Source organism: Hyposmocoma kahamanoa, unplaced genomic scaffold (genome assembly GCF_003589595.1).
Source record: "Hyposmocoma kahamanoa isolate Upper Pololo Valley unplaced genomic scaffold, ASM358959v1 218, whole genome shotgun sequence".
NCBI lineage: Eukaryota > Metazoa > Arthropoda > Insecta > Lepidoptera > Cosmopterigidae > Hyposmocoma > Hyposmocoma kahamanoa.
In genome coordinates this window covers 158,804-173,202 of record NW_020653739.1, presented here as the reverse complement: position 1 = coordinate 173,202, position 14,399 = coordinate 158,804, and the positions used below count along the sequence as shown (strand labels likewise).

The window sequence follows — 14,399 nt, the reverse complement described above, 5'->3', positions numbered from 1 at the left end:
CGGTGCCGTGGGGTCGGTGCACATTCACCACGACGCCGCCCGGCCGCCCTAGTTGGCGCCAGGGCTCCCACGCCAACGGAGGGGCAAGTCAGTTGTCCTCCGACCCGCCCCCCAGACGAATGAGGCCGTGCAGTGCAGGCTCCGGAGTCCCTGGCCGTCTGCGCCGAAGCGGGTACGCGTCCGCCGCGTTCTCGCGCACTCGCTCCGCAGCCTCCCTTTGTGGCATAACCTCTCCGCAAAAGGAGGCCACCGCTTCCGAGGACTCCTCGCTACCGAGCATGGCGGCAACCACGTTCGGCAGCGAGAGGTCCTGCCCTATTGTCCCCGTCAGGATACGGCGCTGCTCATCCCATCGGCTGCACACCTCTAGGGTGTGCTGCGCGGTGACATCCGCAGCGCCGCACTCGTGACACGACGGGGACGGTTCTCTCCTCGCCACCTTGTGTAGGTAGTGACCGAAGCAGCCATGCCCGGTCAGCACCTGCACAAGGTGGTACGACAGTGGCCCGTGGGACCGGCTCACCCACTCTACGAGGACACGACGGATCGCCCCTATGGTACGAGCTCCATAGGGGGGATCCGCCAAGCCCTCTTTCCACCGGTCCCGTATATGCGCTGCGCCGCGAGGCGGCGCTCTCGCTCGACCTCTTAGGGAGCTGGGCGCTCACTCCTCATTCCCCGCCGGTAGGCGTGGAGAAGTACTGCCACCTTACCTATTTCTGCTGCCAAACAGTAATGTGAGCATTACTGTGTTCCGGTTATGAAGGATAAAGGTTTTTTTCAACACAAGGCACATGGGACTTGTCAACTTATGTCTCAGGGTGACGGACGCAGTGGCAGTGCCCCCCATATCTTTGCGACTTCAAGCTCTGAGCTTACCATTAGGCGCACAACTTGTTCGTCCCGTCATTTGATATTATAAAAAAAAATCTTTCGGCTGTTTTAAGGGGAAAAACAACTTATTCGTTTTTAAACAGAAATAGCTTATTTTGCAAAGAAAACTTGCATTGGCTGGATATCATTTTAAGATATATAATGTGCAAAAATGTTACAAAAAACAAAAATTGTTTTTGCATTTTATTCTCAAAATGGAGTTTTTGATGTTACAGTGTATTGATTTGTTAGGGTAGAAATATAAATGAAACAAGTGTAATAAAGGTTTATCATAATGCTTTGAACAAAACTATTTAAATAATTAGTATACTTTCTAACAAACATGACTATTTTTAGATTTAAAATATTTTACTTAAAACATTCCTTGTAAATATTTAATCATTGTGAACACCAACCCCCAAGTTCAAGTATTGTTATTTCGTTGTAGTACTATATATACTATAACTGCTTCACGTAAATTCGTATTGTCACATCACTAAAAAAGGGAGCCAAGGAGAAAAATATAAATCAATGTTGCCATTTTGATGCATTTATTTACTGGCTTTGGACATGTTATACGACGCTAAATTAGAAGAAGAAAAAAATCCTTAACATTCTCTCCAGTCCTTCTGGTTTGGGTTAAAACAACTTAACTTAGTAACGTCAGAGTTCTCTTCATAAACTTGACGTCCGTCTGGGTCCACACAACGGCAAATACCGCGTCGGCATTGTATTTCTCTGAAGTTACCGTTTTTGCAACATACAGGCCGCTCAAGGGAATTTCCCATTGTTTGCTGGGTTTGTGCACACTCTGTGAACAATATAGTTTGTGTAATAAAATACATGAATTGATGTTTTTGTTTAAACTCATCCCAAGGCTCTCATTTAAAGGAAAGTTATATAATACAAATAGATCATACACTCGTGAATACGCAACTACTAGATGCGAAATTTGAGTTTATTGTTATGTGTTAACAATTGAAGAAATGACAAGGCGTGTTCAAATTAGACTTTTGTAGAAAGAAGAAGCTGCGCGAGACCCCAGAGGTTTAAGTACTCTCGTTTTCTGTACGATATCCGACCGACAATTACTGTCAAATAAGCAATACTCGAATAAATTAAAAGACAATGTCAAGTATGAAGCTTCATTTGCATCATGCGCCTTTTACTTTAGAACCTGTCAGCTGTTCCTAATGGAATCACCACACTCATTATCCTTAAATCGTTTTGAGCTGGTCAGAAACATATTTACTATCTAGTTATTTGCAAACCACACAAGAAAAACAAAATAAAAAAGAAACACAAAATAAAGAAATAAACAACACAGAAAAATTTAAGAAAAAAAAAATCACAAACGAAAAGGAAACTAAATAAAATTACACCACAGACCATTTAATGAACTATAAGACATTTTAATTTTTTTTATATACATGACAGGCAGATGACTCCAATCCACCTGATGTTAAATGGAAAGTGGAATCCAAACGTGAAGGTACGTTGATACACTCACTAGCTACCTCCACCCTGCATGTCTATAAGATGCCTCTTCACGCCTCGCTTGAAGGGAGTCGTTATATGTCGTAATAAGGATACGTGAGCTGGAGGTACACTAAGTCTATAGATACTTGGTATAACCTGCGATGGCAAAACCGGCTTATTCCCTAACACCTACGCTTTAACTACAAAAATCGATTAGTAAATAAACAAAAAACTTACTACAATTCATTGTTTCATACTCTGGAGTATGTCGTAAGGCCTCGTACTCTCCTATGCGCTGTCTTCGTTCGTCTATGCATATTTTCCTGTAATATCGTGTTTAAAAAATGATATCAAACTAGTAAACGTGTTTATTGTTGTGTTTAAGGTTGTTTGAACAAAAGCGCCTCAAATTCGGAGCAGTTCGACATTTCATTTCTATTTCTTAATCATACTCCTATAATCGAGGTACCAATCCGCGGCTCTGGTATAAAAATATTAATAGTTACAGCATTTAAATTATAAACTGAACAAAGATTGGAGAATTTCCTGTCCATAGATATAATATTAACATCAGTGAGTGTTGTCCATTCATTTTGAACAATTTATATAATAATATGAAGAATACTATTATCAAAAGAGGTAGTGCAGAGGTAGTGTCAGATTAAATCTAAAAAAATAATACGCCTCCGTAATATTTTTATTTTCATTCTTTTAAAAACCTACTCCAGCAAAAAACGTTTTTTTCATTGCTTTTTTCACCTCAGATTTTTTTTAAAGCTGCAAAAAGCATCTGTATACATACATACAGTGTATTATTTACTTACGTGCCATTAACTACATCAATTCTACCAAAAGTACCGTCAGGTAGACACCCACGGATTGAACTGAAGAAGTCCACGTCAAACCCGTCTTCGACGCTCTGTTTTAGCAGCGCAATTTGCGCCTTAACATGTTCCAGGCATGGTGTTGTGTAGTTGTATGGAGCTTCGCCTAGTGATTGGGAGGGAAAGAGATCTGTTTCTTCGTCATCTGAAAAAAAGATACGTTCATGATATCGAACAACATATTATGTTATGTTATGAGATCGGTAAAATGACTTCACCATAGTCAGTTGTGATCAAGGAACCTGCATAGGGCCTAAAATGTAAGTTTGAAAAAAAAACGAATATACTAATAATAATTAAATAATGAATATTAGACATCACATACGTTGCTCGGATGCCAAAGGAAGTAACTAAAGCACTTGTGTTATGGAAATTGGAAACAACACCGGCACCACAAACACCCAGACCAGAGACAATTCAAATTCAAATTCAAAATATTTAATTCAGATAGAAATCCATATTGGTTAGTAATAATAGGGGTTAAAGCATTGACTTACAATTATATGGACGTCGGGTCCGCGCTAAAAAGTGTCCGCACTTGTAAGGCGCTAAAATCGTATACAGAGCGCCAAACTCCGCTTTAGTCTTCATTTGTTCTACTGACAGCGCGATACTGCGATGACATTACAATTTAAATTTCGAATAGGTTGACTTGGGACATTTTTTTCGTGTTTTTGTATTAGACCCGTCGTCCATTTATTTGTAAGTCAATGGGTTAAAGTATGAAATTGCCGATTTGTACTGAAAATCTAAATTGTTTATTTTTTAAATTTTTAACAAATTTATTTCATCAAAATAGTTGCCATTATTATCTATACATTGCTGCCATCTAATGGGAAGGTTATTAATGCCTTTGCGATAGAACTCCGACGATCTAGACTGCACAAACTGTGTGAAAGCATTTTGTACTGCCTCCTGGGAAGAAAACTTCTTGTCACGTAGATAATTGTCCAAATCACGAAAAAAATGGTAGTCCGTTGGAGCAAGGTCTGGTGAATACGGAGGATGACGAATGGTTTCTAACTGCAGTTCCTGAAGGGTCAAAATGGTTTCTCGTGCTGTGTGAGGTCTCGCGTTGTCGTGGAGCAATAATGGTGAAGATCGATTCATGAGTCGGGGCTGTTTTACTGCTAGTTTTGTCAACATGGTTCGGAGTTCGGCACAATAGACATCTGCCGTTATTGCTTGACCAGATCGGAGAAAACTATAGTGAATAACACCATGCTGAGACCACCAAACAGTTACCATTACCTTTTTATTGGTAAGTTTTGCTTTAGGACACTGTTGTGGCATTTGACCTGGGGTCAGCCATTGCATTTTTCTTTTCCGGTTATCATAAAGAATCCACTTTTCATCACATGTTACAATTCGATCCAATATTCCTTCATTTCTGTACCGGTTCAACAAGGCAACACAAGTTTCAACACGCGTTTCTTTCTGAAGATCAGTCAAATCATGAGGCACCCATTTTTCGTATTTTTTTATTTTATTGATTTGACGCAAGTGCGTCAATATTGTGGGTAAGGTAACGTTAAACCATGCCGCTAATTCCTGGGTAGTTTGACTAGGATCGGCTTCCACTATCTCTCTTAATTCATCGTTATTCACCTGTGTGGGCGGTCTTCCTCGTGACTCGTTCTTTAAGTCGAAATTTCCATCACGAAAGCGTTTAAACCAAAATCGCACGGTGCGTTCATTAGTAGACCCCTCTCCAAACGCAGCATTGATATTGCGGGCTGTTTCTGCCGCGTTAGTTCCGCGTCGGAACTCGTATTCCAAAATCACTCGAATTTTCGCAGTATCCATCTTTCTTGTCTAAATTGAATAACAAAAACAATTGAAAGTCGATATTCAAATGTTTCAAATTTAAAAAAAAATCACAGAAACCATTTGAAAAAAGTTTCATTCGAAAACCTCAAACCATGAAGATTCTATGAAAATTCAAAGAACCTATTGCAATAAAACGGCAATTTCATACTTTTCACACTAATGTTAGTACCTAATAATAATTACAGGGAAGAGTGTTTATTTGCAACATTCGTTTACAAATAAACACTCTTTTTTGGGTAAACATGAAGGCTGGTCCAGCGCTCAAAAAATGAACCCCGGACCCTGCCTGCAATGACGTTCAGGAGGCTGTTACCGCTGCCACGTAATCTGTGCGTTAAGGAGGCCACCCTTTTCCGTAAAATAGCGGGAAACCCATCTACCTGGGCCACGGCGAACATTTCCGAAGCGCTACAGAATCGTGGCAGCCGCAACAGCATCCTGAATACATTATTATAGTAGAAAGTAGAAAGTAGAAAGTACAATGTAGAAAGGTTAATCTTTTTAAAAAATCAATAGAGATCAAGAGAGATAGAAGAAGAAGAATTGGAAAGAGACAGCATAGGGGTCTACTCTCATTCTCTGCCCGACATTCTTCCAAAACAATTACTGTCAAGTAAGTAATACTTGACAAATTTAAATGAACGTGTCAGGTATCAAGCTTCATTCGCATCACGCGCCTTTGAATTTGGTCGAGTATTATTTATTTACGGACAGAGAACGTGAGTACAGCGCCAGATCTGAAGAAACTGGCGTCATCTCGTTTCTGAGGCCAAGACACATTTGCGTCGCTGAGTAAGTAAGTAAAAGTACGATAAAAATAACTGTATCTTAGACAATAAAAAACTAACAGCATGATAACTCAGTAATTGGCTTCTCATCCAAATTAATGCTATCCCTCCTCAAAGCAACGCCAGTGATCTTGTCAACGCAATAACATGTTCTGTTCAAGCACTGGACTGGGTTGAAATTTCCATCTGACGTGCAACGTGGTCCTTCAACTGGGTAGGGAACGCCGGGGGCTATATTTTTGGCCATTTTTTCGTGGAACCGTGAACAGCCTGGAACAGAAATGGTACAATAATGTGTCAAATAGTGAAGACTTTAAATAAAATTGACACTAAAACTCAAGATCTTTTACAATACCACTGTGTAAAAGGAAATAATTGGTTAGACTGTGATGATATACCATACTTTAAATCAAATAACGGCTTATAAGTATGCACATCCACCACGCGCCGCGTGTAGAAACCTACACATAAAAAAATCTTTAAAATATTGGTTGTGACTTGTGTTTCGTTATTTTAAATTACTTGTTGAAAAATTATTGTCTGCGATCATTACCAATGGTCGGAAAGAGGTGTTCCACATACACGCTCATACATAAATATAGCTACAAGAAGCGATATATACTTAGTTGTCCAAACCACCAAACTTTTTCGAATTCCGGATTTCCGGAAAGGGTTTTATTGCATAGTAAGACAAAACTATTGACCTAGGAAGTCGAAGTTGGATTTTAAAGTAATTCTAATGGTGCCATCATTGACTTAAGTTAATGGGTGCCATGTAAAAAAATATAGAAGATAACAAAAAACCATATCCGGAAATCGAAAAGTAATTAATTGAAATGCAAAGTATGGATTGTATACACAAATTTCGCAGGCTGATTTCACGTCTCATATTTACACACTGGCTTTACTTATTCTAAGCAATACATCGAAATTAACACCCTTGATAAGAAATTTGAAATAAATAGAAAGATTTGCCATCTCCTGAATAGACGCTCTTTATAAGATACGAGTTTGAAAAAGTTAGGCATCGCCATATCACTCCTTGTAGCTTCATCTGTACACTTTTTCCGACCATTCATCATCACATACTTAGGTCTTAAAATCTTGCACCTATTACTTAGGCCACGAGGTTTTTGGCCTAAATACGGTACTTGAATTTAAGAACCCTCAGTATGCAATGATTTCAAATAAAACTATTTTTAAATCCCTCTTAAAAACTTCAATTACTGGATCTTCTCTATAAACTGCGTAAAAGTTTTCTCCTGAATTTACTTCAAACCGGTCCCCTTTTTTACTTGAGATTATCTATACAACATTCTGAAGATAAATTGAGAGATAACTTACTCTTAAACTACATCAGCAATATATCTAATAGATATCGACAAAACCGAATATGCTACTTGTGATCAGGATTATTATTATCTTCCATTAGGTACATACCGCAATGCATGTTCCGTATTGTTACAGCACCCATTTCCAACATTTCTCCAAAGATCCTTTCTCCATTTTCGGATTGGCAGAAACACCTGGAAATATCAGGACACCTTGAGACCGATTTATACCACGAAAGAAAAAAACACTGGAAGTGCCTTGATGACTATCAGAACATCAGAACCGATGTCGCCAAAACTCATACATTCTTAATTTGAACACTACAAAATCTTGATATTGATTGGTCGTAGTTTCAAATTTAAAAAGATATAACAAATTCTGTATTGTTAATATAATTTAAACTTTATCCTGTTGGCATATCGTTGAAAGTTTAATTCCATCAATACCATTATTACCAAGTTACGACGTTTTGACATTATATTGAAATTTTATTTAACATGCTAGCGGTTAATTGCTGAACGACCACGAATTGGAGTTATTTAGTTCGCCAAACAAGAAGCGACAATATTGCAGGGGTATAAGCTTTTCTTACGTTTCTTGTAACAAAAAAAATATTTCTCTTAACAGAAAATTGATAATTTACTAAAAGTAAGACTTTCCGATGATATGAAATACCACCACGAATATCATTTTTGCTCTTCAAAACAGCACAATAGGGCGTTTTTCTAGAATTTTAGAGAATTATCATGAAAGAATGACACAATTTAACCATACCATACAAAGCGAAAATGATGGACTGAGGTCAGATAGGTCTTTCGAGACCTATAGTTGGCACGCGTAAGACGCTAACTAACCACTTCTACTGTATTTATTGTTCTGTGGTTTATACTCCCAGTACTTAATCGAAAAGAGGGGTTATAGGAAATGAAACTATTTTTCCGGATTTAAATCGCGTATATTTGTTTTTTCAAACAAACCGACGCGACCAATTAAACTTAATAACAATTCATTCGATAAAATAATTTGTAAAACTTAATATGGCGTAAATTGGAATGTTTTCTTTGTAAAATTAAAAATAAGGTATTTAATTAATAACTATTGTAACTATAGTGAAAAAATAGGGTGGTTTGCATCAATATTAGATATAACTGGTTGAAGACTGTACCACCTCAGTCAACCGTGACTATGGGACCTGTAAAGGGCCCGAAACGTCGGTTTGTTTGAAAAAACAAATATACGCGATTTAAATCTGGAAAAATAGTTTCATTTCCTATGTGTAACAATCGCAAAAACCTAAGAACTCGAAAAGAGGGGTTGTTTGGCAGTTCAAAAGATGTGATGGCCAAGACGTTTATCATCACTTCTGTTCCCACATATTGTCTAGAAATTACGGAAAGTTCTGAAGTTCATGATGACCACTTACGTCTGAGTAGGCACGCAGTCGAAAGTTGAGAAGTTGCCCCTTCCATCGCACTGACGTCGGAACTCCAGGCTTCCGACTGTGCCCTGTTCGTATCTTTTATCGTATTCGTCTTGAGCATCGTGGCATTTCGATGTGACTGTAACAGATGACATTATTTAAGGCCAGGTATTTCACAATGCGAACCTAGATTTTAGGAGATGAGACGTGGGAGATGTGTAAATAAATCTGAATAAAACATTCGGAGAAAATTTGACATACATCCGATATCGATAAGCGATCGATGACGACTGAAAGGGCAGCGGGCAGCACGGCGTGTCGTTAAACTGCAGGGCAATATTCAAATTTTGGCATAAATGTGAATTTAATAACTAATAGGCCTTCAGTTGAAAACCATAAGTTAGCAGGTTTTCTGCTGTAGGTACTTAAAGAGAAATATCTCCTGAAAATAATGTACAAAGTTTTAGCCCGTTTTCAGGATTTTCTCGGTCATTCTCACATTCGGTGTTCAACTTAATTACCGTAGCCATTGTTTTTTCTCGCTTAATATACTCAATAACATTGAAATATGAACAACTTTAAGCTTAACTATCAATATGTCTAAAGGGCTTTAGGAATGGACAAGGTAGTTTTCGAGTAGTTAAGAAGGAAATATTTTATGGAAACGGTATTAAGATGTAATTAAGGTAATTAGAAAGTTCAAACATGTATGAATACTTAAAAACAAAAATTATAAAGAACAACTAACAGTATATAAACTTTGATTTTAATTTTCTTCACTTTTTGTAATGAATTACACCGATATAAATTTCTTTTTTAAACTTTTAAGCTATTTTATCGGCAGAAATCAGGCATAAAGAATTAAGTGTAAATTATTAAACTGTTCTTGTAACAGCTATGATTAATCATAAGAAAGAATTGGAGTACTTTTAATAACCAAATATTAAGAAACACACTTAAATTTATTGAAAAAAATTTTGAATGGCACTTGTATTAGTATAAATAAACCAAATGTAGCAAAATGTGTAAATAATAATTCAACTGTGTCAGACATAGTTTTTCTAACTTTCTAATTACCGTATTCACGGCTACGGTAATCAGATCTAATTACCGTTTCCATAAAATGTTCGTGTCCTAATAACTGGGCAACTACTTCGTCTATTCTAACGCCATTTAGACATATTGATAATTAAGCTTAAAATTGTTCATATTTGAATGTTATTGGGTACACTAAGCGAAAAAAAAAAACAATGGCTACGGTAATTAGGCTGAGGGCACCGAAATGGCTACGGTAATTAGGCTGAGAACACCGAATGTGGGAATGGCCGTCATATGATCGGATAAAGTACATCTTATCGTGTAACATATTAGCACATTACTTAGACAATATCCTTTGGTGTATCGAAAATTTTTGTAAGACCGTTATTTAATTGTATTTATCTAAACTATTTGATCTAAACAGAACGGTGAAGGAAACTATGGGTTTAAGACATCCAGAGAATAACAGCAGTAGAGATAATTGTGAAAGAGTTCGTCCAGGGATGTAATGTGACGATGCGACCACCTTACATCGTCATCCCAGCTTTTTATCGCCTTTTCTCCGCTTCCTGGCCACTCGTTTTTAAATTTTGAATCGTTCTCTATTAATTCCTTTGCCGTTCTGATTTTGTTTCGTTCCAACTCTCTGCTCGAACACGGCAGCGTACAGTGCTGTTTAAATTTCAGTTGCATCTAATTAATTCCTTTACCAGATTTGTAAAAGCTATTACTAATCATGCGCCAATTTTAATACCAATCTGTAATACCGCATAACCCGGCCCTTTTTGGAGTAAGTGTCTGGACATTTTGTTAATCCGTAGTAAGGGAGTGTTTTATACTGTTGTACCTGTTTGTATAAACCTTTTCTTGTTTTGTACAGCCTTTCCCTTCCTTTCCTTTTTCTTTTCTTTACCATCAACTCTTTCAGTAATGCCACCTTACCTATTTCTGCCGCTAAGCGGTAAAGTAAGCATTACTGCGTTCCCATTTGGAAGGGTAAAAGAGCTGATGAAATTACAAACACATGGGACTTGTTATGTCTCAGGGTAACAGGCGCATTGGCAGTGCCCCTCAGATTTTTACAATTTAAAACTCTGAGTGGCACTGCAACTTTTATGAATTAGGTGTGTCGCTGACTAAAAGTTTATTACCAAATATGACTATATAAATATGTTTTACTAAAGTGTGCGTCCGTACACGGCACGCGACGGGTACACACATACAAAACGTGCTGTTACATTTGTAAGAAGTTACCAGTAAGGGAAGGTGTATTGGTGATATAAGTAATTTGGCGATATTTTTTAAACAGAATCGCCACACAGTTTCCTATGCAAGCAAATTCATGAGACAGCGCTAGCGAGTTGTTAAGAGTGTGAAGGCACAAATCACTTAGGTACCTATATCACCAATATACCTCCCCTTGCTATTCGTCTCGATATATAATGGTACAACAGAGCTTAGTCTACCGCTGTTATCGTCTTTATACCACCTCTTCCCTGCGTAAATAACTAAGCATGAATTTTACATCTCACTCAGTGGCGGATTTGCTATAAGGCTCAGTAGGCCCGGGCCTAGGGCGGCCAGATTTTAAGGCGGCCAATCGTGACAAAGAAATTCACTGATGATAACAACAAATAATCCAAAGTGCCTAAATATTGTAAAGGCTCACGCATATTATTGCGGGCCGCACTGCGCCGCATCGTGTAACAATAATCTTCGTAAATCACTTTCGTACTTTTTATTTACAAAATATAGATATGTTACATATATATAATGTAATGTATAATCACTACATTACTACATATTATCACTATCGCGTCTGCTATTATAGTTAACTAAAAAGGTGCGACTGGTACTGACTACATGACATAGACTGCAAATCCGCCACGGATCTCACTTACTTCTTTGACAATTGCTATGGGCGTCCTCGTCGTCTGTACATGTGAGACCAGGGCCACACCGGCCCACTGTTGTGCCTGTCCCTGGGCCTCCTAAACTGCAATATTCACCTTTGCCTGAAATCAGATTTTATGGTAAAGCTACTGATTTATAATTCATAATTCGTTGTTACATACGGGTTAACAATGGAGTTACATAAAGGTATTCCTGCATGTACGAGCAGTATATTAGATATGTCGTAATTTAACCTAAATATGTTGTTGATCGCGCGCATTGTTGCGCTTACATTTTATGTACAATTATTGTATATTTTTAGTACAATAAAGACCTTCGGACAGTACGGTGCCTTACCTATTTTACATCAACCTACACACACAGTGTACACAGGCAAACATACAATTCCCATCAAACATACATTCTTACGAACATTCTACATTACATACGTTGGGCACGAATCCCAACACAGCCCATGAACCCTAGTAAGGGCACTACAATGACTGTTTCGTAATGCTATGCCATTAATTTATTACAATTATTAAATATGCCGAAAGCCATATAAAAATTTAGATAATGTTAATTAGCATTAAAAAGTGCATAAACATAGTGAAGTCAGCAATTTAGTCCTATAATTCACTGGTCAACATTGGATAAAATAATATATTTGAAGAAAAAGAAAAGAAAAACAAATAATAAATAATTAAAACAATAATAATAACAATGTCCGTAAATTATGTTATTATCGTGTGTCAAAAACGTGACAAAAATAATCTCTGTACAGAGTACTAAAAAAACAGACTTCAAAAGTCATTCATCCTCTAGTTTGCCGCCTTTAGAGGTGAAATATTGTCTTCAAATGTAAATGGGACCACTTCTGGGGTACCCTCTTTCCAACAAAAAAAAAATCATCAAAATCGGTTGACAAATTTTTATCGCGAGAGTTATCGCGTAACATACATAATACGAAAAAAATATACAGTCGAATTGAGCACCTCCTCCTTTTTTTGAAGTCGGTTAATAAGGGGAAAGTTATCAAAAGCTGTTGATAACTAGTAAATGTCAATAATTACAAAAATGGAAAACCTATTGTCATGTCATGAAAGTATGTTTAAAGGTAATTGTTATTGTTATTTATGTAGTTATTGTTTTATTGATGCACGATTTTGTATTTGTTCTTCCGCAGTCCATGTTCGTTCACTCATTCTGAAGCGTCTTTTTCCAGCTCCTTTGGTTGTTTGTTTTAGCAATGTATTACCTATTAGGATCTCTCTCTTTTGACAGTCAAGTTAACATTGTATAGGCTAGTGGTGAAGCATTGTATAGGGTAGGTTCCCAAACTTGTTGGGTCATCGCCCACTTACGCTAGATAAAAAAAATTCAACACCCACCACCACAACAAAAAAAATAATTGAAAACGCGTATTTCTTATATTAACTTAACACAAAAAATCACAATATAGATATAGGAAATGAAACTATTTTTCCGGATTTCCGGATTTTCCGGAACAAACCGACGTTTCGGGCCCTTTACAGGTCCCATGGTCACGGTAGACTGTGACACGTGACCATGGGACCTGTAAAGGGCCCGAAACGTCGGTTTGTTTGAAAAAACAAATATACGTGATTTAAATCCGGAAAAATAGTTTCATTTTCTGTGTGTAACAATCGCGAAAACCTAATAATTCGACACAATATAGATAATTTAGGTGGTTTTTTTCAAAAGCGGTGGCACGCCCCGGACAGCATCAACGCCCCCAATTGCTTCCGAAGCCCTTACCTAGGACTCTTCAGCGCCCACTGGGCAAGGTCCACTTTGGGAAACGGTGTGGTAAAGCAATAAATCGTACCCGTGTTGTACGAATGCAGCCTCCACGCGCAACGTGCTGCAAACGCACCCGCTGCCGCGTTCGCGCTTACACTCTGAATAGGTCCTAGTTCAGCTCACTCTTTATTAACCGACTTTAAAAACAAGAGGAGGTTCTCCATTCGACTGTCTATTTTTGTATGTATGTTACGTCACAACTCGTTCATTTGTGAACCGATTTTGATGATTCTTTTTTGTTCGAAAGAGGATACTTGAGTAGGTAGTCCCATTTAAATTTGAAGAAAACATTTCACCTCTAAGGGTGGCAAACTAGGGGATGAATACGGTTTCGCGCACTTTCCGGTAACCATTTTCAATAAAACTTGGTATATAGATGTAATTCCACGAAATTTCCGTGTTCATAATGCAATCTAGTGTAGTAAGATATCAGACAACAAAACAAAAAATGTTGTAAAAGATGACTGCAAAAATAAAAACAGATAAATAAACTAACCGAAAAATGGCATGCAGTAGTCACAGCAATTGCAAATGGTTGGCGAGGGTAGCCGAAGTCCAGAATGCGTGGCATTGTTGATCCCACAATGTGGGGCTGGCGCGATGCAGCCCACTTCGAATCCAAATGTCTGAAGCAGCAATGGGGGTTGGAATTTTTCGGATATCAGAATTTCTGTGGTTCTACCATGAGATTACAATGACAGCTATCGCTAGCTGCTGCGTAAAATGTTTAAACATACAAAATGTTGTTTCTTCTTGTTATCGCTAAGGGCGCTGTATAATTTGCCATACAAAATTGTAATGTAATTTACGCAGTGACTAGTGACAACTGTCTTAGTAAACTCGTGGTAGAGGCACTGATACAGTTGTGAGAGCATTACTGTATTACGGTTTTGAAGGGGTAAGGACGCATTTATTCGATACGAGTTTCATCGCGCTCACGCCGCGCGGTCGCGTTGCCGCCGATCAGAGGAATTTAAATGTTGTTACCTAGTAAATACAATTCAGATTCGCCAGTAATGTTACGTGAAAGCGACCGCC

At 38.0% G+C, this 14,399-nt stretch overlaps 1 protein-coding gene across 1 annotated transcript; it reads right to left on the bottom strand.

The window, feature by feature from the left end:
- Nucleotides 1-1,316: 1,316 nt before the first annotated feature.
- On the bottom strand, nt 1,317-14,050 carry LOC113227832 (the record flags this gene model as incomplete). The annotated part of the gene is made up of 8 exons (XM_026460873.1): nt 1,317-1,684; nt 2,590-2,675; nt 3,177-3,381; nt 5,915-6,124; nt 7,295-7,380; nt 8,610-8,745; nt 11,546-11,659; nt 13,858-14,050. Coding segments are annotated over 8 exons (1,233 nt in total), but the record flags the coding sequence as incomplete, so codon positions are not given.
- Between the last annotated feature and the right edge of the window lie 349 nt (nt 14,051-14,399).